General features: G+C 39.1%; 2 protein-coding genes across 6 annotated transcripts in view; one reads left to right on the forward strand and one right to left on the reverse strand.

Moving 5' to 3' along the window:
• LOC145489245 (uncharacterized) overlaps window positions 1–6,539 on the forward strand; it is a 15,828-nt gene extending 9,289 nt beyond the window's left edge. For both annotated transcript variants that reach the window (XM_081468195.1, XM_081468196.1), the window contains 2 exons: window positions 4,643–4,846; window positions 5,447–6,539. In XM_081468195.1, coding sequence (XP_081324321.1) covers window positions 4,643–4,845 — 203 coding nt within the window. In that variant the 3' untranslated portion in view covers window position 4,846; window positions 5,447–6,539. The remainder of the gene's footprint in view (window positions 1–4,642; window positions 4,847–5,446) is intronic.
• Window positions 6,540–9,584: 3,045 nt separating this feature from the next.
• Window positions 9,585–24,262, reverse strand: LOC145489246 (uridylate-specific endoribonuclease C-like). Of its 4 annotated transcripts, none has more exons than XM_081468201.1 (8): window positions 23,633–23,930; window positions 21,269–21,393; window positions 20,268–20,358; window positions 19,668–19,795; window positions 15,567–15,843; window positions 13,902–14,048; window positions 12,844–12,990; window positions 9,585–10,074 (listed from the first exon to the last, which is right to left on the reverse strand). In XM_081468201.1, the coding sequence occupies exons 1-8, from the start codon at window positions 23,880–23,882 to the stop codon at window positions 10,058–10,060; spliced, it is 1,182 nt and encodes a 393-aa protein (XP_081324327.1). In that variant the 5' UTR covers window positions 23,883–23,930; the 3' UTR covers window positions 9,585–10,057. The 4 variants fall into 4 exon arrangements, with proteins under 4 accessions (XP_081324327.1, XP_081324326.1, XP_081324325.1 ...); XM_081468200.1 differs by having other exon boundaries at window positions 9,585–10,080; XM_081468199.1 differs by lacking the exon at window positions 9,585–10,074 and adding an exon at window positions 24,187–24,262 and having other exon boundaries at window positions 10,379–12,990; window positions 23,633–23,829.
• Window positions 24,263–24,953: the final 691 nt, after the last annotated feature.

The following is a 24,953-nucleotide window of genomic DNA, read 5'->3' on the forward strand; positions in this document are numbered from 1 at the left end:
CGTCGCAGACATGCATTTGCTTAGCTGTGATCTTGATGCATCTATTTAACTTCCTGGATGGATTGTATTGATGAATTATTTCGATAGTCGACACACGACTGTTCGACTGTTCAATATCCGGGTTAATCTGGGTTAATGCATCATCATCTCTGGTCTAAAAGTACATGTTCGGTGAGGCTAGCCAGTTAGATTTGACCTTTCCGCTAGAGTCTGTGCAAGATTCGGTCAAGAAAATGGAGCGAGAGAACTGAGGAGAGACCCAATAACTATACAACAAAAGCATCCTGAAGAAATTCCCAAGAGTTGCAAGGTAGGCTTTGTTTCAGTTTATATTTCATCAAATTCGTTGGTCAAAACCTAATCAATCAAATGTAGATAACAGATAAGATGATAGAAAATACTTCTGAAGCTGATATTCTCTATTTAAAGCCTGAATGAGCCAAATACTAGAGCCCTCAAAATTTCCAATTTTTCAATTTTTTGCAACTTGCCTCGGACGCCTTCAACACCCATGGCCAGAATATAATTTTCCCCAAATAGATTTTATGATATTTAGAAACTTCAATATCTATGTAAGCTCTGCTGCTAATTTGGTTTTTTGGGAAAGAGTACTTTCGGAGAAATTACGAAATGGTTGTGCTTGTTTTTCCTGCTTGTCAAAATTGCTGACAGGCAACATAGTAGGACGAGCATTGTCTTCTTTATCGTATCAAGAAAAGCGGGTCCATTTGGCTAACAAAAGGCTTTGTTTTACAGCCCAAAATCAACCTAATATGGCCATTTTTGAACAATGGCGGCGGCAGCTTGAAAATGCTCAAGGGACTTTCAAAATTTCTCGAGCGGGAAATTTGAACGATCGTAAAAAGCGAAGTAACTACAAATTCCCCCGAGGGGAGGTATTACGGGTACAATTTGTTGTGTGTAAATTGTTACGCTGGGGTGGCTGGTAGGGGTCACCATTGCGGCTATCGAAGACTCAGCGTTCCGGCGTCAACAAAACACAAAACGGCTCCTTTAGGAGCCACCAAATAAAACAAAAGTCAATGACCAACATATCTTCTTCGCCTTGATCCCCTCTTCACTGTGGCATACCATCAAGAAACAGTCTTTGGTTCGGGCCCAACTTTTCGCATTAAGCGTTACACGACAGTCCTTTAGTTATTGGTAGCTAGGGATTTTGCCGAAGTTAACCGGTAAAGCTCGTGGGTTTTCACTGTGACGCAATAAAAAAATAAACCAAAATCATTTATTTGATTTGTGTTTAGAAATCTTACTGACAACCCGACTGGAAGAAATATTGGTTGGTAAATTTCGTTGAGGGCACTCTCTATAATTACGCACGCGCTGATGCTTTCAGACTAACAGTGGTAACCACAATGATGGAAAACCACTAGTCGGTCTAAATAAATAGATTTTGCAATATTCAATCTTTACAAGCTTAAGATCGGCCAGAGGCCTCCTATGAGGGTTCCATGGTTTGCATCAAATACGCGGCAGCGTTAAATGGGTTTGGCGTCCCGGTGCAAGTCCTCCCATGCAACCGATCCTAGGGCATTCCGCTCTCAAGCTTTACGAAATTGGTGAGTTGCGCCACCACGTAGGTCGGTGAGAAGGGATGTTCCACTGCGGTTTTTTTTAGCACTTTATTTAAACAAGGGTTTTACATTCAGTAGCCAGGGTAGTATTCTAAAAGAGCCCTGCGATAAGTAGATTTTAAATACTAGAATATAAAATTGTAGTCGGACGTGATGAAAATGCTATTTAACATTCTGTTATTGTTGCTGTTGTTTTTGTTGTTTGTATGTATTTGAACATTCTGAAACGAACAAACCGGCGAAAGGCACGTCCGAAAATTTTACTTTCCGCGTAACGAGAAATAAGCTCCGTCACTTAATTTGGCTGATTAAACTAAAACCGCGTGCCGTTAAGTATCAGAGTCCTGGCTTCCCTTGATACGCCGCACATGACGTACCCAGGCCATGGTTTTTCCTGACACGCCGCAACGTACGTATCAGGAACATGGCACTCTCCGACACGTCACGTTTCTTGACACATCACGTTCTGATCTCGGACTCGCCGAGTGTCGAGGAATTTCACGGCCACGTAAATTCCACGAAATTACTCATTTCACGCAGTGAAAACTACCGAGCGAAAAACAACTCTTAGCACTGTTCACGCTTTTTCAGTAGTGAGGCAAACAGAAAGGCATAGGAGCTTGAAAAATAGGAGGCACAAAGAAACTGGATGCGTGTTTACAGAAGTGTGCGAAGTAAGCTTAATGTTGAACTTGTTGTGAACGATCATGTCCGCTTTCCACAGGCAACGAAAAAAAATCCCAAGAAACTCTACGATCACTTGGTAATATTTTGCTTGCACTAATGATAACTGAGTTGCGTAAACTTTTGCTCTTTCGGAGGCCGCTGTTTTTTTCACTTTTTAATTAGGTAAAAACAAAACCGTTAATCGACTTTTAGAAATCGCGCTTGTTTCTTTTCTTTTGACTTACGCCGCCTGCTTTGGACGCGACAAACAAAGAAACGAATCGTCGTGCACAGTGACCGCTTTTTCTCTTGCCTGATATTATCACAACGATAAACTAAGTCAAAAAATTTATGAAGGCCAAATTTATTAACACATAGAAATATATTACATCAATCACTCCTCCTCAACTTCCGTTCTTGTCCCGGCCGTTTAAGTTTAAGTTTAAGTTTAAGTTTAATAATACTTTGTCATGCTAGTACAAGTAAATAAATCATTTTATCTTTTGCCAAGTTAAAGCGATACAAAAGCGAACATTGCCAATCAAACTTGTAAGCTAATGCTTATTCCAAACGTCGTGCTACTGCAGTGACGAACTCAAATGAATTTGTCCCAGTAGTGGTATGACAACTTAAGAACGGCAGTGGTTTCAAACGTCGAATTTAATTCAGTCGCCGAGGATGGGACGAAGTTTGCCTTGCTTAAGACCATTTTAAATGATAGAAAGCAACGGCAGCTGGTACAGGCTACGAATTCAGTTCGGCCCCGCAAGAGCACGTCGTTTGAAGCCAAGTCGCGACACGGCAAGGCCTGCTGTGCTAAGTAATTCAGCTTGCCGAACTGAATGGTTTCAAACGTCACACACACACTTTATTATTTTCAATTTATATTTTACAAAAAAAGGGCATGCCCGCAACTAGCAAAGGCTAATCTAGGCGGACCATGCTTTAATAGCGGATTACAAAAATATACGTTGTGCAACTGTCGTGCTTAAGTCAAATTAAGTTCTTGAATTTAGTTCGGCAGGGCAGTGGTACGACGTTTGGAATAGGCCTAAAGCTCTTACTTTATTCAGGGATGAGAGTCTGGCCGATACTCATACAGCCGGTCAAGTGTCCCTTTGGGCTCCCCCGGTGGAAATTGATCTTGTGATAACAAAAATTACACTTCTCACTCCTCTAAGGTAGTTAATTTGTCATGCCGACAATTTTTCCGATGAGCACAAGTTTTCTCGCTAAGCTTCGGAAAAGAACTCGGCGCTTCTAATAACAAAAGGGCTATTGTTCAGGTTTAACAAAAGGGCTATTGTTTATGTTAAATCCCCAAAACGGACCCACTACAATAGACCATTTCTTGATACGATTATAAAACCCAAAATACTTTAATGACGAATTTTACAAACTGGGAGAGTGGCTCTACCATCTGTATGAATTTCATTTGAATTGGTTCACATGCACCCGAGAACCAGACTCGTTTATTTTTACTTCCTGAGAGTAAATTTTTTGGTCAAAGCATAGACCTCAGGCCGACGTGATCAAGTGCGGTTACCATGGCAACGACACACCTGCCGATCCAAATATAGCTGTTTTTGTTCATCACCCCAGGCAACCTACCTCCACACAAAAATTGAAGGTTGGTTAAAAATTTTCATTTCCAACTTTGCTTCACTTCCCTGGAGAATTGCTCTTAAACACATTTGAAGCAAAGAAAGGTCGAGAGACTGAAAAGAAAACGGCTAATGTACGAATGTCACAAACCGTAGGAGTCGAGTAGGCCCGTCATTTTATACTGGAGAGACCATGAGAATGCATGCAGAAGCTTTTGAAATTTTCTCCTTCACTCCCACGAGTACATGTATTTGATAGATGGGTTGCAAGGACATCCTGTCCACTGACTAGACTCTAAAGGCAGCTCCTTGCTCCGGTTTTGGATCGATGTGATTATTGCCGTTTTGCGAAAGATCATTCAACGTTTCCTCAACAGAAAATTCGAACGCTTCGTCGGACTCGGCCGTATGTATTTTGATCATGTCTAGTTCCGGATGTCGGATTATGCATGAATGTCAAATTTCTGATGTCACTTTTTGACTGACGGGCTTCTAACCAATGAAACTGCACTATTGCTACCCGTTCGTGGGCGAACAAAGTTCGGTAAAATGTTTGGCTGGAGGCGATTCCTTTTATCCCCCATCCCTTCGTCACCCCAAGAGTTTGCTCACCCCACGGGCGCTCCTTCGCTCGCCCGGAAAGGAAACGGCTGCTACGCAAGTTATCATGTGCCTTATTTTTTTGGATTTCGCGCGGTCTCCGGAAGTATTCTCCCTTAGGAATTCTAAATTGACATTAAATACAGCACAACTATATACATATTTATCTTCTTCTAGATAACAAATGTGACGAAATTATCCCGGACCAACGAGAAGATTGTGGCTATTATGGGATAGGACGAGAAGAATGCGAGAACGAGCGGGGCTGTTGTTTTGATGAGACAGTACCCGACGTGCCTTGGTGCTTCAAGGGTAGTGAAAAACCCACCGAGGAGCCAACCGAGGGATCTAATGAAGAACCAGATGAATCTTCCGCCTGAGGTGACTTTATAATTCTGCTATATTTATCAGTTTTTTACTTGATGATGATCTTCTTGCTGTACGTTCACTGTGGTCTTACTTCAACTTCTTCTACCTCCAACGAACCGTCTAACTCTGAATTGAAGGCTAAGAAATGAACTCGTAGGTCAGACAATCAAACGAAACTTGGTTTTCATAGACAAGTTATGGGTATCACTCTAAGTATGGATAAAAATATATAAATAAAAAAGCATGCGCCACGGCTAAATATTACTTGGGGAAATTTGTGTACAGCGTACCAACAATTACGATGTCGTTATGTCATATTGTCATCATAGTTAAGATTCGATAGAACTGAAAAGGAAATAGCAGCAAAAGAAAACATGAAAAACAATTTAAAACATCGCGAGGTTGGGAATTAGAAACTAGTCGCGGAATGTCAGTTACAAGTTTATCGACATTTACTCTGCTTTTTACAAACGGGCGAAGTTCGTTACGTTCATACCCAGCTCTCTCGGGAAAGTGAGCTGATTTACCTCCAGGTTAAAACGAGCAGCACATATTTCCTGGTGAGGTTAAGTAATTTTGTAGCATTTTTTTCTTTTTAATTTTCTTTTACAGGGTCGTTCCTGATGCAGTTGCACAAAAAGAATGTCATGCTAAAGGATATAGGAAACCGATCATCGCCATTTTCTTCATTTTTTCCTTCTTTTTGTGTAACAGAGTCAGAACTGCTGAATAAAGATTCATCAATCATATCCATATGTCTTTGATTTTGTTTGGGCGATGTTATTTGCTTTATGAATGCTAAGAACAGCCAATTGATAAGACGAATGTCCGTGATATAAGATGAAGGACTATAGCTTCAGGGTTGCTCGAATAGATTGTTCCACAGTATCGTTAAAAGATTCATTTCTACTGATTTTTGTTGTTGTCGAAATGGCCCGTGCGCGAAAAGCGGCTGTATTGTAGAACACTACAAAACTAACTTCTAACATGTACTGCCGTTAACTTAACGAAGGATTTCCACTGTCACGTCATTGAATTCTCTCTGCAAGTTGACGTACGTGAAAATTTTCAACGCACGTAAAAAGGCAATTTTACGCGCGAACTTACGTGCGTTGACTTTACGTTTCCCAATTTCCAGCGCCGCGTTTTATCCAAGGAATTTACGTACGTTTGTCGCACGTAGGCGCACGTAGAGATCACAAGCTTGTTTCAAAAAGTTGAACTCAGTTCAACTTTTTAGCGACCGTCTGCGTTTACGCAACGATTACTGAAACCAATGGCATTCTTGGTGAGTTTCTGCATGCGGAGGCCATTTTGTTTTAAAGCACCGTGAAAATGGGAAACATTCAAAGGTATAACCACTGGTTATCGAGGCACTTCGAAAATTTTCAGCGTTGTGGAAAACCACAGACCAAAAATACAAAAACGCAGTTGTGAAAGAAAACGCTTGGGGAGAGGTAGCGGAGGTCGACTCGTGGTCATTTTCACGCATTTCTTTTACCACAGTATGGTATTCATCCAATGGAAAGCTATTTTGAAAGGCCTCTCTTACCCAATATCTCTTGAGGTATTTTCGTCTCTTCTTTCGCCTTTGTCGTAAGTGAAATAGAAAAAAGAAACGCATAACTACAGCTACCGCCATTACTTTGAATAAGTTCCCGCGATTTCCCCACCAAATTGATATCTACGTACCCCTTGACGAACGTTCGACGCACATAAAAAAAAGTACGCTTGCGTGAAAATTAGCAACATACTATTTTTTTTTTGTGCGCAAGTTCTAGCGCGCAAATTTTTACGCGACAGTGGAAATCCACCTTAAGGCGTCGGTGTTCGCCTAGATTGTACCCAAGTACAGCTATTTTTAAAACTTGCCATGTATTTAGGTAAATATCAACTTTTGCCAAAAAGACCGAAAAAAAAAAAAAAAATGACTGCTCGATTTTGGGATAAGGTGCATTGAAGACTATACGGTTTTAGAAGCTTTTGTTTAATTTTAAGACGGTGTAAGCTTCCAACTATCAGCAATAAAAGAAGCTACATTTGTGAAATTTAGATCAGGTTAACGTACTTAACTCAGCGCCACAAGTCTGTTAAATAAACTACTGCACCTAATGTCAATCCTTGAGGTAAAATAGGAGTTAAAAAGGGATACAAATTAGTCTTGCCTGCCCGCAGTTGAAGAAACGAATGAAGAAAGCGAAATATACTATTTGTAACTTGTGACAGATACATTTTTCCTGTTGTTTTACTCGAGTTATAGAAATACCTCTAAAATTTTGGGAGAGCTGGTTCCACGGCATTTTTCGTTCCCACAAACGTCCCGGGAATTACATGATATGAGTGATAAGAGTGATATGAGTGATATGATATTAAGTACTGAGGAAGCAAGCTGTATTAAATCTAAGTACTGCTATTATTCAGCTGGTTGGTACGCAGAAAACAACAACGTGAATTTATAAAAAAAAAAACGTGGTTCTATTAAAAAAGAAGAGGCTTTCAAACTTGGTCCACTTTGTAATAAACCATTTCCTCTTTCAAAACGAGTATTGGTGCAAAACTATTCATATCGAAATGAGTTTAATTTGAAACACAATGAGCGTGCAAGAAAAACTCACCTTAATATGAAAGGTTATTCACTAATACTCGTTTTGAAACAGAGGTAACAGCAATTCGGAAAAGTCTTACTCTGTTATGAATCTTACACAAATGCAATAAAAACTCGGGGGATAGCCTTTCTCTTTTTTGCAAAGTAACACCCTCACGCTTTTGCTCATGTGGACAGTTCAACCGGCTTTTCATCTTTCATGAAAACATCCTCGCGACGCGCGTGGTAAGGACTGGATACCAGATGTCTAAAGTAACTTGAAAAGGATTGCCTCGGTGATAAGGTCTATATGGTCTAAATTCCGTAGGAATGAGATAAGATGCGTGACACTGCCGATAAATTAGATATAAGACTCAAAATGCATTTAAAAGTGTCAAATTTTCACTAGAAATCTAGATTTTTAGATTTCTATAGCAAATTTGACACTTTTAAATGCCTTTTGAGCCTTACATCTAATCTATATGGTCTATATGGGGGATTAACTCTCTTTTAGTCATCCTCTCTTAAGCCCTAAAAAAGTTGAAGGTGAATTAACATAATAGTGAATATTTTCAATATTTTCGGGCCCTTGCATTTGAATCTTTAAACTCAAATCTCTGGGGCGCAGCTAGGGGGGGGGGGTTCTGGGTGCCCGTGACCCCCCTTTTGTAAGCCTTTTTCAAGCAAACAACCTACAACAGGTGGCGAAAACGACATGACAATCTGGTGAGTACCCTCACTTTGACAGAGTGTGACCACCACTTTGAAAAATCCTGGCTATGCCCTTGAGTCTTTACTAGAAACCACAGAGGCATTGGAAGTAATTATCAACATTTCACTGGGTCTGCGTATGTTACTTGCCCTTATTCTTAAGCGTCAGTGAGATCCATATTAACTTTTCAGAGAATGTACCATGACGTTATCAACTATGCCACTGAAAAAGGACCAACAAGGGTCGTTTGCTTCCCGCACTGCTCTAGATGTTGCTCGTTTCATTTCAGACATCCTAATTTAACTAATTAATATCCACTAATAATTGTTTCTGGTTTTGCAGATAGCCAATACAAAGGGATTGATGCACAACAAAGAATTGACTGTGGCTATTATAGCATACAACGTGATAAATGCAAGAAAGTCCGAAAATGTTGTTTTGACAACACAGTGCCAGATGTACCACGGTGCTTCTTTGGCAATCAAGGTATGTATGTCTGCATTTATAATTTGTGTCCAAAATAGGTAGGACTTGGAAACTGCACGTGCTCTCCTTTTCATCTGAATGGTGCAGTATCTAACTCGTCCCTATTTTCATCTATCAATGACTTACTTTCCTATATAGCTGACCACATGCAGTATAAGACTTGAAGACCGCACGGACTGTTGATGACTGGGCATAAGCGAGGACACATGCAAAGGCAGAAGCTGTTGCTAGGGCGACACTGACAATGGCTAGGATGCTCCTTATTGTTATTACCCAACTGCTTAGTGTACAGTTCATCACAAAGAGTAATACAGATCAGTTTCTAAAACTGTCAACATATATTATAATTATTTTTCGATTGCCAAGGGCACGGAAAACCCAGTGAACCAATCAAAATCGAGGCAAATGCAATGCAGTTAACATGGAATGAGCGTAAGAAACCACGTGCGAACGAGTCGTGATTGGTTTTGCTTTGAGGTACGATTGGATGACAAAGTGGCGCGAGTTTTTTTCAAGCCATTCCGTTAAAGTAAAGTACTGTAAAACTAAAGCAAATGTGAGTTACTTTCAACACTCAAGTAAAAAACACACTGATAGCCACCTAAAGGGATAGTTTCACGGTTTGAGGCACTTGCAAGCTGTCACGTGAGCATAAAGTACTTTTTCACTTTTTAACTGAACCATATGCCGCTCAGCAATCACAGACTATAATCTGAACAAACAGAACGACTGATGCCCAAATTTCGCGAAAGATGCGAACAGATTTTCAGCGAAAATGGTCCATGATTTTTTTTTTTTACCTAGACATTTGAAGCAAAATCTACGTAACTTTTTTTGGAGTTTAAAATGCAACATATACTTTTTTAGCCGAATTTAACTTTCCAAAACTGGTTCTCCTAAATCTCCCAGTGGAACGTTCTCTGGTTGGTAACTTCTAGACTTTTCTGGAATTGTCAAAGCCGGGAGTAACCTAGAAATAACTTGAGAGGGATAAGCTTGGGAACAGGGCTTAAAGAATATGAGAAATTAATAATTAATCAATTAAATAATTAGTAATCTAGAAATAACTAGGGAGGGATAAGCTTGGGAACAGGGTCTACAGTATATGAGAAATAAACTCTCTTACCCTAATTTTCTCTTGACACATGGGAATGTGCATGGGCTTAACGAGCGGTTGGAGTCAAAGAAACGTGTTTGGGATCACAATGTTATTTTACTGACGGGGCTTTTACTCTCCCTAAGGATAAACAGTACTCGTTCTAATCTTGTTAAATGAAGAGATCAGTTCAACAAACAACAGATCTTCGTTTGTGTGTCTGTGCCACACTGATGCCGTTTATTAAATAACAAAGCACATTTAAAGTTAGTTTTCATAAACTTTTTTACGTGGCACTGATATACCCTTTCACTTGATCATTTTGAGAAGGCTTTCTCTCGTCCTTCACGCTACAGCGGGTTCTGTAACTTAGAAGAGATATACATATTACTTACTACATGCATTGAGCCACAGTTTTACCTAAAAAATGTCTCCAAGAGCAACACGTGCTCGATCGCCCTATCTTAGGCCTAGTTCACACCAGCGACATAACGCCGGACACGACCACACGACCACACGGCCACACGATGACGCAACGACACAGCGACATAACGACATAATTGCTTATGTCGGTAATGTGAACATCGACATAAAGACAAGAAAAAGATCAGTTTCTTCTCCTTATGACGTTATGTTTATGCTGTTATGTTGTTATTACATCATTATTTTAGGATGTTCACACTGCAAACATAACAACATAACGTCCTTCTTGTGTGGCTATGTTTATTTCATGTCATTATGTCGCAAGTGTGAACTAGGCTATCGTGAATGAACAATAATAGGAGAGAGAATTTCAACAGACTCGTAGATTTCCATCAAAATATGTAGGATGATACCATTTTCTATTACTCTTCTTCTACAAAGATATTTGACCCAATAATTAATTAATCATGAATGCCTAGAGCTTTATGGTACCCTATCAAAGCGTTCAAGTTATATGCATCACAACCACACAAGCACTTCTAGCTTTTTGGAGTTCGCCAAATTCTTAAAGTGCACCTAACCCCCAAAAATTTTTTTCGCTAAAAGGAATCTAGACTTTATTTGAAGCATTTGGGCGAAGAAATTTTTGAATTTGGTTGAATCCTCGATTTCCTATGCCCTTTCAAAGTCGCGCTTGAAGTGTTTCACGACCGCGTTTTAGGGAGTCTGGGGCGGCGGTACCTGATGACGTCTACCCAGGAACCAAACACAATAGCGCCTCAGTCAACTCTCTGTATTTGCTCGAGAAAATGGAACACAAAACTAATCGTTCCGATGTATTTTGGGACTAAAACGTCCAAGTTTTGTCTCAGAATCATTTCGTTTTCGTCACTGGAGTCAGTGTTAAGTTTCGATTCGGAAGACTCCGAAATAAACTTCGATCGAGCACATTCGACAACTGTGAACTCACTGGTTAGAGCTTTGAGAGCAATTTACAATATTTCAAGCGACGAAGGGGAAGACTTCTTTGCGGACGAGCTGCTTGTATATTAGGAATGGAAAGCTAGATACGAAGTGGAGGAGCAGGCAAACGAAACGCAGGAAAGAAAACGCAAGGACTGCTTTGGAAGGTAATTTCGTCAACTAAACATAAGATTCCCACGCGTGTTTATAGCCCGTTCACATTTGTCCTTAGCGAAATTGTATTTTGTCAGGTTGTGATTGTTCTGTTAATCCAGTTTGTGTTTTACTTTCAGTTGAATGCTTCATGTTTATAAGAGCGACGTACGTGTTGCAGTTTTCGAGACTTGATGACCTCCAAAACATTGGCTTCGATCGATTGAAAATCGTATTGTTTGGACCTGTATTTTTGAAGCTGCGGGAAGCAAGGCGGAAGGAAACATTTCATACAATTACCGATTTCACATTGTCACACGTTTTAAGTCGTAACTCCAAATAACCAATGTAAATTGTTCTCAAAGCTTGCAGTGAAATTCGTCGGAGAAGCGAAAAGATGTGTTCCCAAAGCGGTGTGCAGATAATGTTACGCGGTCATATTTTCGACGCTATTGCACAGAATCTTTGTCGCACTGCTGATTTCCAAACCTTCAAAAAACTCTGTGAGTGTAACAATCTTGTTATCATGTAATTCTAAAGGATTAATCTTCGACTTTCATCCAAATCGGAAGAGAAATAAGTGTTGGTTAGCGGCGTACAGTTGCGATCTATTTACATATCAGTATAACGCTTCTTGATCATGATCGGATCACACAACTTTGCCGGTTATGTTATAAATACTGCGGGATTGGAAGATATAGGTTGTCGGTAGTATTTCTACAAATTGCTGGTTAGCTTTAAGCAGAAAATTTATGAAAATAGCATTCGAAAGTCTGCGGAACAAATTCCAGTGAGAGTTCTTCAATGATTCTCACAGATTCAGTTCGCTTGTTTCGGTTCGACAAAATCGACCACCGTTTACGTTTTTATTGCACCATAAACCGATCATCGTCAGTAAATTGTACAGTATATGTTTCTTTAAATCTGGAATATTGCTGCAACAGCCGATAGTACCTCTGGAAGGCATTTCTGCGCACTTTTCGAATGTGTATTGCACCATCCTGAAGGAAATGAGAGGACGTGAGATATCCAATCTTCCTGGGTAGACGTCACAAGAGCCACTGGACCCATTCTCCTCAAACTCGGTCTTGAAACAAAATGGCGGTGTTTTGGAGCTATTTTCGAGATTTCGTCGGCACACAGAAAATCGAGGATTTAACGGAATCCAAAATTTTTTTCGCAGAACTATTTCAAATAACAATTAGATTCGTTTTAGCGAAAAAAAAAAATTGGGGTTAGGTGCACTTTAAATGCTACATCAACTTATTATAAACTGGATCATTTGATAACACAATTGAAGAATTTACGTTGGCTGATCCATCATAGTATATGATCCATTATAACGTGCTCTACAAATATGGTAAGTGTACGCGTTATTTTTGGAGGGCGTTTTATTGTTATTTTATTTTATTTCATGTTAGTTTTAGTTCAGTTTTCTATGTTGCGGGCGTTTTTAATGAAACGATTACTCCACTCGCGCTTGTTACATATGAGATGATTATAGCTAATTCGGCGCTACGCACCTCGTTGGCTACCTAGCTACCATCTCATATCCAACGAGCACTCGTGGAATAATTGGTAAATATCCTTACCGGAAACTCCATGGAAGCATGCAGGAACACCTTCGCCAGGGTTCGCGTCAAAACAACAATCCTTTTCTTCGCACTGAACCCTTGTTATTCCAGACCGAGAATCGCAATTCCTTCTCTTTTCGGGAGGGATGCCATGGCATTTGTGGTCTGTGAAAAGAGAGAGAAAGAGAGAATGAAGGACAGTTCACATCACACCACGGGAAGCCCAAGCTCAGTATGTGAGCGTGATTCAGTCACTTTAAGAAGTAGCGACATACAGCGGACACACAGGATAAGAGTTCAACCCTCATTAACTATGCGGAGCGTGGTTCATAATTAGTCATAACCTTCGTTGTAAGATAGAGATCAAGTGGAAAATACTGCTGTTGCTGTAAAGTGCTCGAAATTAGCATTAACGTTTTCCTTTAAACTCACCTAAATTCTCTTCTTGTCGTTTCTTATGATTTTACAGCGTCGAAGGCGTCTTAGCGGCGGACTAAGGCTTTTTGCGAGTAGGGTGGGCGCTTTGCTTCTGCTATTCTAGGATTTCAAATTTCCCACGTTCCGTCACGTCATTTTATACAAAGATTGATGGGAACTTATGACGTCATTGCGAGATTGGACGTTTTTATTAAGAATAAAGCAAAGTTTTAATCTAGAGAGATAAAAGTGCTTTTAATCGTTTATAACTCTTATTCTGGATGAATATGTTCAGTAGATAGATAGATAGATAGAAACTTTATTAAGAATGTCATCAACCACTTAGCTGGGGGGAATCTGATCTTCCTCCGCAGATTCCACATTAAGATAACTGACTGCGCAATGACGTCGCAAATTACCACAACGGAAACATGGCGACCCTCAGAAAATTTAAATTGAAAACCAAAACGAATCAAGTCCAGAGATATCAACTTGAAACTCCAGGATCAGTTGAAGGGAACGTCTTTTTAGAAGAAATTGGCTGAGCTTTTACGGATTGAGACAAAAGAGGTTGTGGTAAAGAGGCAGCTGTAATAATCGTTTGGACATTGGAAAGGAAGATTTTACTAGAAATTCCGTAAAAAAGAGCTTTAACTCACTTGAAGGATAAAAACACCAATATGCTACGCCAGCGCATTCCTTACTGTCAAAACAACAACCTCTTTGTCCACAGGTGTCTTCGTCTATATCAGCCCATCCACAGTTTGTTCGGTCCTTGGTACGAACGTTTGTGCAGACAGAATCAGCTATAGAATGTGTTCATTGCCACGCATTAAAAATAAAAGCAAAACCATTCAGTGGATAAAGTCAAGAAATTGTGATATTATAGACGATAAATAAAGAAGACGTTCTCCAAGTTTAAGGTGGCTCAAAACAGTTTTCTGGTTTTTTTTTTTTTTTTCTTTTTTTTTCAGACTTACAGAAGTAAGTGCGATTTTTCAGGGCTTTTACTGTACTGTTTTGAACGGCTGTGCTATGGTTTTTAAGGTAACTCTCCACTGTGCCTTGCATTGTGTTTGAGTCAAAACTTAAGGTTGTACTGTCCTGTTGCATAGCAACAAACCGTGTACCCTCGAATAATCGCGTGATGCCTCGCGCTGAAGTGCGCTAGAGCCCAGGCGCCTCACAGAAATATCACTGTTTTGAGCCACCTTAAAGTGCCCATAATGTCAAAAAAAAATTTTTTTCGCTCATCTAATTCTACATTTCACCTGATGAGCTTCTGCGAAAAAATTTTTCGATTTGGATAAAACGCAATTTTTTTACGAATCTTTACAAAGTTCAAAATTCTATTTTCTTGCGGTCGACCCCTGCTGCTGACCACAAGAATAACGTGCTCAATGGCCACGGGACTGATGCCTGTGACGTAGGTTCAGGAACCTACGATGAAGACTGCTCTTGTTTTCTGGATCATTAACGTTGTTACAAAGAGCGGCAACGCACCTTTCCGGCATTTTCAAATAAATGTAGACAACTCTGAAGCAAAGTTTCCACTTGTTTTCAAGTCAGATAAGTCATTACCCAAATCACGTGTTCCTGAACCTACGTCACGACTCACTTCAAACCGAGGAAGACTGGTGCGAATGGTGGACCAAAATGGCGGCAAATTTGAACGTCTTTAAAAACACACAAAAAAATTGCATTTTATCCAAATCGAAAAATTTTTTCGCAGAAGTTCATTAGGTGAAATGTAGAATTAGATGAGCGAAAAAAATTTTTTTTGACATTATGGGCACTTTAAGGTGTGTGCGTTGTCCCAAATTTGAGATATTCGTCGAAATGTTCCGCGCAAAATTATAGAGCCTAGTCCTCCAATATGGCGGCCGGAAAATAGTGTAAACATCTAGAACTTACTTTGGCTATCTAGTCGACTGATTATCTGAACCTAACCAAAAAGCATTAACACAAGCACTTTTCCTAATACTTCAACTCCTAAAATGGCTAAGACTCACGAGATAAGTGTATATTTTTCGACAAACGCGATCCTAGCAAAGCTCACAGTTTTCCTCGAGCTACGCTCTCGGAAAACGGTTCGCTTCTCTGAACAGATAATCTTCGCGGACAAATATCCGAGCATATTTTCGCGTCAAATGGAGTTTAGTGTTTATACATTCTACAAGATGCTATGAAGCTTCTTACATACATATGTTTTGATAGCGAGCCTGATTTATTATTTGGTCGGTTTACGAATACACTACAAGCAAACATTTACACGTCTTTCAGTCAAATTTCTAGCTTCCTAGCTTGTGCAAAGTATAACTTACCAACAACAGACGAGGGATAAGCTGTGTTAACCTTCTCGGTTGGAGTTTGGACCCTTCTGACTTTTTGAAAAATTTGTTGCGCTCTAATTGTTAACGTGCTTTTGAAGATCCGACAAGTACATTCCCTGAATGCGTTTGGCGCTGGAAATATCGCAAGAGCACAGACGCTGAAAATGGAAAAATCAAATGCCGGGCTGGTTCCAACAAACAAGCTGCTGCTGGCGGCATCTTTTTTCGCCTTGTTCCACTTGAAATTCAGGCCGTCCATAAAAGCAGGCTGCAAAATTAAGGGGAAGAGATCGTGCAGTCAATAAATGGTTTTGGGGCTTTTGTTTCATGTCATTTTTAAGGAGAGAAATGATACACAATAAAAATACTATGAATGGCAACTTAGTACAAACTACACCGCAGTGCAGGCTTATTTTGAACTTAACAAATTGATGTCACATTTTCATGCGTCTGTCCTCTTATTGATGATAAATTGATAAATTGTCAAAGTAGCTGTGGAACCACGAGTCGCCGGCGAGTGGTTTCGCAGTTCTTTTTACAATAACAAGACCCCGAAATGGTCAAATGCCGGGAATAAATGAGGGGAAAAGACGCCGTCAACTTGCCGCAAACAAAGATAAGTGAATTATATTCAAACTGACGTAAACATTGCCAATAGCTTTTCTCGCCAATAGCTTTTCTTGGCTACTTTAAAAGGTCCATAAAATCTCATTGATTAAAAAGTTTATAGTTTGACAGCTGAAATTTGAACTTGAAAGCTTGCATACATTAAAATTTTATCCGTCTGCTCTCTTATCGATGGTAAAAATGAGCCAATCAGCGAACGAGAAGCTAGACAGTCATTGTACAAACCGCCTTTGCATTTTATGCGACGTGTTCTATCTTGGATAGGGTGCTTGGGCTGAATGGATGAAAGGAATTAGCGCTCTAACAAGTGGAAGAGTTACGGGGAGGGGAAGGAAAAATTTGACCATACTTTCCTCCTTCCATCGTTCTAATACTATACTTCAGTTTTTGCAACTTATCAACAACGGGCAGACCCACTAAAATAGCTAGTGGGCGCTCGCTCGCAAAAAACTCTTCACCGTAGGTTGCAAATTTTCTTATCTCGACGTAAAAATCAAAATTTTCATTTTCATCAACTGGTAATAATTTTCTATACATGTAAGTTAATACATGTTCGACTTTTTAAATTCTAACTAGACGCTTCACTGCGTGTACCCAGGCAGTCGTTATACTGAGAAGCAATAGCTATATTGCAATTGAGCTAAATGTTCTGCATTTGAAGTTGTACGAAATTCAATCGAATTGATGTGCTTAAGCTATTCTGCTTTTGATTGTATTTCTTGGAATCGATTAATAGCTTATTACTCGTTTGGAAGTCTTTAGGGTATGAAATGAGTCAAGGTCTTTATATCAACCTATAAACGTTTCAGTCTATTTTCCTTAGTCTTTGTTGTTGTTATTTGCGTTTCTCAAGCAAGCGAGACATTTTGAATTTCATAGTTATGGCGATGCGTGACATAGACTTACGAACGCGGTTGTCGAAATCATATACTTATCTCGTGAGTTTTAGCCCATTTAGAAGTTAAAGTATTAGGAAAAGTGCTTATGTAAATGCTTGTTTGTTCAGTACAGATAATCAGTCGCCTAGATAGCCAAAGTAAGTTCCAGATGTTTTTACAATATTTTCCGGCCGCAATGTAGACGTACCGCGGAGATACACCAACATGGCGGTTCCATACTGTTCTCTGTAAATTTGTGCAAAATATTTCGACGAATATCTGATCTTGGAAAAACGCACAGACTTAAAAATTCGAGGAGTGTCATCTTTATTAATCTCCTATAACATCGCAATTTCTTGATTTTATCCACTAAATGGTTTTCGAATAAATTTTTTATTGCGTCAGGATTGCGTGACGGTGCAAGCCAAGAATTGTTTTGCTGGGGTCAACATAGTCAACAAAATAGTTTATTTCAGCTTAAAGGTACAATAATTCGCTACATGAGTTTCACTCTTGTTAAGACACATAACTCTGTTACAGGCAAATAACGAGAGAATATCGTTTAGTTCGAGATTTTATCTTTATTATACTTTACGAAGTTTCTCAGAGCATTTTACTTGGGTGTACTCGAACAGATGAATTCGTAAACAAATCCTCTAACCTTTCAGCTCTTGTTGCTCAGATGTTCTTGAGCTCGTGCTGGGATTCTGCTTGGTTCACGATCACGTCTAAAAATACGAAGACGCTTCTGAAGATGCTTTTTATCAAGTTGAAGTGTTGATAGCCCCGGTTGATGGCTGCTTTGGTATAACATGGTTCATGAATTCACTCAAAATGTTCGCTCGTAAATTGATCTCTCTAAGGCTTGCAGCGACCCGTTCCGAAAACGCTTAACGTCCTTTAGTGTTGGTCTACCTTGAACGGTGTGTTGTTTGTATGTGATTTCATCGCATAGAAATCATGGAATCCGTGCTAACTTTTCTCGACGACAACCTCTGTAAATTCCATGTGCTGTACGCATACACAGGTGGCGCATGCGCTTTAGAGACCAGACGGCGATATGTGACTGAACGTAGAAAAAAAAAAAGGAGCCGAAATTTAAACCCAGGTCTCACTGCCTGGGTAATAACCGTTGTTATATCACCTAATAATCACGGTGACCATTATTCATGCACTCAATTTTCAGACAGCCGTTGATTAATGCAAAGGCTATGAGAAGTAATATATCAAACATGAAAGGCCGTGTTGTAGTGTTGATCCTAGCAGTATGCAGGACACCTATCATATATGAACTCAGTTAAATGACCTTGCTCTCCATGAGTTCTCGTAGCTCAGTGGATAGAGCGCCCGCCCGGTGTTCGGGAGGTAATGGGTTCGATTCCTGTCGGGGATTCAGAAGTTTTCTTTGTCCCACGCTCGTGTCATGTTGATTAATTCACCTTCACATTTCATTACCGAGCTTAAAATTCACCATCTTTATTAACTTATCATGAAAGGCCGTGTTTGACCACATTTCCAAACACCAAGAAGAGAGTTGAAAATACGACGCGCAGCGCACTTCGAGGTGTTTGGAATTGTGTTCAAACACTGTCTTGAGTGTTCGATATATCTTCTCAATCGAAACTAAAGCTAAGGAGAAAACGGAGAAATAAAATCGTAAAAATCTATGCTAATTAAACTCGATGAATTATTAATGAGCTTGAGAATATAGTATGATTGCCGGCAAACGCTACTTTTCTTTTTCATTCAGCAGCCTTTACTGTGCATTTCCAAATCTTTTTACTTCAATGTTTTACTTAAACCCTCGTATTAGAATTAATTGACCACGTTTATGGCAAACGTTCCTTACTTTTCACGATTGCTCTCTTTAAAAAAATTGCTTGTCCGGAAGGACAAAATTGTAAAGAATCTCACTGTAGAAAAACTTTCGACTTGCTGGTCTTTGGGGTACGCTTACAAATGAGAGACACTTTTTTCCAAAGAATAACACGTTATAAGTCTTTTGCAAAGTCGCGTCGTATGTTGGTTAGAATATAAATCAATTTAATGGTTACACAGTTCTGTTTCGTATAAGAGAGCTGTACATTCGATGACGAGTTCTATTTTTCCCATACTAGATGTAGTTTACGTTTGAGTGTTCATAAAAATAAGGTCAAAGAATTATGTCAAACTCACAGTTTGCAGATTCGTCGTCTTCAGGACAACTTTTGCAAGAAATCTTGTTGCCGACGAGGAAGAAAATCTCAATGTCGTCCTCGAAGTCGTCATCTAATCGAAAGGTCTCCATAGACCACATGTTCGAAGGTCAGTCAGACATTCAATAGGCCATTTTACAGTTGTGTGCTTAGTTACCTGGCCTATGAATGTAAGCGAGGCTGGAGGTGACCTTGCTTTGATACAGACCTCACTGCTTTTCTCATTTAAATGCAAACTAGTCAGAGCATAAGAACAACTTGATTTACACAACAAAAGCAGTGAGGTCTGTATCAAAACAAGGTCACCTGCAGTCTCGCTGCCATTCAAAGGCCAGGTCACTGAACAGACAACTGTAAAATGGTCTATTCAGATAATTCCGGATAATGCTTACCTGTGTGTTATACGTCAGGGAGTTCACCACAACATTACTTATTGGATTTGGCTCTGCATTCTGCAATTGGTAGAACATGAACCAGTTGTGAAATCCCTCGTACGATTTTCCCAATTTTCCCATATCACCTAGGAAAAAGTAAGATTAAATTATAACTTGTTAGCCTGAATTTCGGTTGTCTCACTCCAAAAAAGATGCCGTCTTTTCTGGAGAGTTTATCTCTATGAGATGGCTGAAATTCTGGATAGTGATAAGGTCCATCAACTCATTATTACATTCTTAAAGGACAGACAAGGCTCACGTGTCTTCTTTTCCAGAGACAGCTAATCGTGGATAAGCAATCAATCAGTACACTAGCAAAATGATTAGCAAAACAGGCAACAACAGTCGCTCGTTATAATTTACCGCTAAATTTTCCTTGTCGTCAGTGGCTAAAACTGATCACTTAGTAAGATCTTGCGCGCCCGTGGGCATCCTACAGTGCCCGTTAAACAAAGGGGCCCACGAAACACAGCTTGCTTCTTCAGATTGTGGCTGAAGGCAAAATGATTAACCTTTTTTCCTCGTGATGGACAAGCACAAGTAACATGAGGTACTTACCGATAAATACATGCTCAAAGCCTTTTTTCTCGCTACCTTTAGGAGGTTGGAACCACAGTTCTTTTAAAATATTCTTGAAGGCCGCAATATCCTAATAGAGAAGACGCAAAAAAGTATCCCCACAATTTCTGAAAAGCACTTCAAGGTCATCACACGCGCGGCCCTCCATTGAACCCAGAAGGAAAAAGGAGGATTGAGGAGAGGAAGACCACAGAATAAATCCTCGTTTCAAAATTGTGTCCCCGCTCCCCTTTCTCCTCCCTTGCAGGTCCGTGAGGGATAACAAAGATACACGTTCAAGCACTGAAAAAAACCTGTGTCATTGCATTCTTTGGTAACATTAGTGTACGAGAACGTTTGAGAACAGTAGGAAATGGATTGATTCTGCCAATCAAAACAAGCTTGCAAGAATCGAGATTAAAAAAAATACGTCAAAAAGAAGAATTGAGAATTCAAGTAATATATCAAACACGAAAGACCGTGTTTGACCACATTTACAAACACCGAAAAAAGAGTTGAAAATACGATGCGCAGCGGAGTATTTTTGACGGACTTCGAGGTGTTGGGAGATGTGGTCAAACACTGTCTTGAGTGTTTGATATATCTTCTCAATCGAAATTAAAACTAAGGAGAAAGGGGAGAAATATAATCATAAAAATCCATGCTAATTAAGATCAGATATCCAAAGGCTGTCACGGTCATGATTTCCTTTATTTAAACTTGATGAATTATTAATGAGTTTGAGAAAGTAATAAAAAGAGATTATTCGATTAAAAGTTTCGCCTAAGGACCTGTCCGAATCCGATTTGAATACGCTACGTGTGGACGGGGAAAATTTTGAATCCGGAAAGAAAAAGTTGCGGATTCAAAAATATCCGGATACGTGTGGACGGGGCCTAAATCAAGACATTTTTTTCTTGCAAAAAGCCTAAAGTTATTCAAGGCATTACATGGTCCACACCAAAGATTCTAGCTACATAACGAATGAGGATTGACTATACTTGTTCCGCATCTAGTAAACCATTTGCTTTGAGATAAATCAAAGCTTGTTCAACAGGTCCACCTGGTTGCACTATCACGTTGAGAAATGCATCTTGACGTGCTTCGTTGTTGACCTGCAGTAGCTCTGTGTCACAAAAAGATAAAGAAAATGACGACGAGTTTCCTAATCGTTATCCTACAAAAAATCTACACGGAAACAAAATTTTGTCTTTCTACCTAACTTCGAGTAAACTTCGGTCGCAAGAGTGCCGATGCAAAGGTCTGAAGAAAATCAAATGTTCTAGAGTACAATAGATCAGAATTGCTTTAGATTGATCCTAATCCAGAATAAGAATCTATTTTAGATCATTCTAGAATGATTATTTTGTCTTTGCACCAATGCTAAATCGCTCTAAATTTTTCTGAAGCCTCGTAACAACCCCCAGCTGTGTTACTTGCTTCACTGGTGTTTGGCTACAAAACGGACGCACCCTAAGTCATCATGAAAAACGTATTATTTATTTAGTTCTCCCCAGTCTTATATCTGAGTCTATTTCGAACCGTTGCTGGTCTTATATGTTTATTTGGTAAAGTTTATTTGAGTTTTTCTTCAAGATTAATCGTAAAGACTAAACTAGTAATTGCACCCCCCCCCCCCTACTAATACTCACTTCACAGATAGCATACGGTGCTAGCAGCATTGAGTAGAATGGAAGTCAACAAAGAAATCAAGAGAATGTTTTACTCGGCAAAGGGAAACAGTAGGTAGATCAAAAGTGTTAAGCAAATTTGAGAAAGAAAAGTAAATTCTTCCTTGCATTGGGGAAACACTTTGAAAACTAATTAGACTAAATATTGAAACCATTGAAAACATCTTGGATTCGTTTCGTAAATATCTAAATAGGTGGAAACAAAGAAATCTAGGGATTCTAGCGCAGTTTTTTATTGCAATGACACATCGATGACAGTCAATATTAATCGATGAAAAAATTGTGGATGAAAGTTTACTAACGATGGGAAGTCACAAAAAAAAGTTCATAATCGATTACTCATCGATCACAGATCTTACTTGGTTTATTTAATTAATAACGATTATGTTGTTTATTGGTTTGATCGATCGATTTATTTCGCCGGGTTTTCAGCGAAGATGCGAAGGATATTACACGGCGGCGCGAAAAAATGAATTTTATTTTCTTTTGTTAGAAAAAAAATTGTTTTTAACTCGAGAAAATGCAATCCAAGTATGAAAAATTACAGCCAAATTTTCGCTTTAATTTTGTGTTATAAACGTCATTCCGAAAAATTAACCGTCAACCATCAAAGGGACCCTCCCCATTGAGACCCTTCGTAGTCTAATTTCAAGTAGGACACTCGCGTCTATATAATAAATAAAACATCTACATATTCACCGGGAAAAACGTTTTCTAAACAAACAGCTTCATCATGATAATTAACTCGTCCATTTATATGGGAGAATCGTGACCGAGGTCGTGCATGAGTACAGACCGAACACAGTGAGGTCTGTACACAAGTCCGAGGCCAAATTCTCCCATACAGACCGACTAATCTATGGCAAACAAGCACAGTTTAACTCGTTTACTGCAACTGGTTTGCATTAGCTGAAATATTGCTTGCGAACGGCCATGAGCTGCTCGTCCTCTTTACTTTTTTTTTCTCGTCAGGCTTTTGGCACTTCCATAAATATATATTGTTAGAAGAAAATAGACAATGATTTTACATTTTAGTTTGCAACTTTTTCACCGCAAAATATTACTGGTCTAGATGCCGGTCTAGATAGGAAATCTAGAACGCTTTCAATATCGCTTTCAGCCAATCAAATTCGTGAATTTGGTAGTTCCCAGTCCTTGTGAGACAGAGCCATATAATAATGTATTTCACTGGTAAGACGGCTGTCCCTTTGTTTAACACCTTCTGTATTCGTTTTGCTATATTTTGATATTGTCCTTCTCTAATTTCGTTGCTGTATAAACTATAATATATTTTCCAATACAAGTTGTATTTTACACTCGCAATTGAATGTACTGTCATTTAACGACCGAGTCACTTCTTGTTTTCAAATCTAGAGAAGAGCAAAACATCCAAACCCCTTATCTATCACACTCCTTTGTCTGCTTCATCCTATTCAGAGCTGTAGCTAATAACGGACAAACCGAGACACTTGCCTCAGTCATTGTTTTTCTTTTTTTGTTTATAGCCACTGTAAACACCCTAAATACCTAGGAAGAGAATGAAATCATGGAAATTGCCTGAGTCATATTTTTTTTCATGGATGTTACCTCAGTCATGATATTTTTCTGGCTACGCCCCTGCCAGTGAACTCTATCTAAATGCTTTGTAAAGTCACTCTAACAGAAATTAATTACCTCTGAATCTAATAAACTCCAGGGAATTAATTTTGGGTACTCCATTCCCTTCCACAGTAAACAGTGGATTTTTACCGGCAAGGTCAACAGTTAGTTCTGAAGGAACTCTCAGATTGCTTCCAGCAGCCGCGTTCCAAATATTTTGGCAAGCATCTCCAAGATCTTTCGGAGCGACGGATGAGGAGGCAGAGCTTAAGCTGCAAAGCAACAATTTTGCTTTTATATTAAAAGAAAATTCACCATTTAACATTTTACAATTTTCAATTTTTAGGTAATCCCAAAAAATACAGTAGGTTATCCCCCCCATCCCCCGTTAAAAGAGAAAAGAAGAAAGGGAGAAAGAACAACGACAAAACAAAACAAAAAATAAACTGGAGAACTTTTAGGTGAAAAGAATCGATTTGAAATTTCTCAAACACTGGTCAATAAACCCTTTCTGATATTACACTCTATTAATTGTCGACACAACTCTTTTGCAGTCGACTTATGCTATTACATGTAGTACATAAGAAAAGGGATATACCTTTCATAAATACACATTTAAACATAATTACCTTCTTTTGAAAAGGGAAGTTAGAAGGAAGAAAACGAAGAGTTTAGCCATCCTTCAAATGAACAACCCGAGTATTGGCAAAGCAGTGATGACCTTTTTGGAAATCTGATAAATTTATCCGTCTTTCCATGAATCATTAACTTGTGCGCGCTATGCACTATTAAAAGCTTAGGGCAACTTTAACATGTGACCAATATCAGAAAAATAAACAATAAGCACCTATTAGCTATGCATAAGAAGCATTTTGAGCCTCCGAGCAAATATTATATGATTTAATTATATGATTATCAATTTTGCAAAACTTCCAATTCGACAGTCTGTTTCCTCTCCAAAATAAAAATAAAGTTTATTAGCCTCTAGTTGGGCAAGTTCTGGAAGTAGACATACAACTTCCTGAGAACTATCAATTGTTTCCTTTTTTCTTTACTTAACTTAAGGTGAAACGACTAGTAATGTTTCAGAAACTTTCTCAACAATTGAATGGGAAAGCCAGCCATTTACCATGGACAATTAAGAATGCAACTTTCAAAGTTGAAGTGAATTGTCAGTAAGCTATTGACTATCCAAATACAATTACCACACGGCCACAAGAACTAACCATAACATTTCAACTTCACGTTTATTTTGTTTTTGTTTGATTCCTTAATTCCAGCAGGGCTTTCCTTTCTCACTAGCCCGTATGGAACAAATGGTGCAAATACAGAGCTAGTAACTAGAGAATTTCAGCCATGTGAAAAGAAAATTATTTAAAACTTGGGCTACCTTTAC

Source organism: Orbicella franksi, chromosome 6, assembly GCF_964199315.1.
Source record: "Orbicella franksi chromosome 6, jaOrbFran1.1, whole genome shotgun sequence".
NCBI classification, from domain to species: Eukaryota; Metazoa; Cnidaria; class Anthozoa; order Scleractinia; family Merulinidae; genus Orbicella; species Orbicella franksi.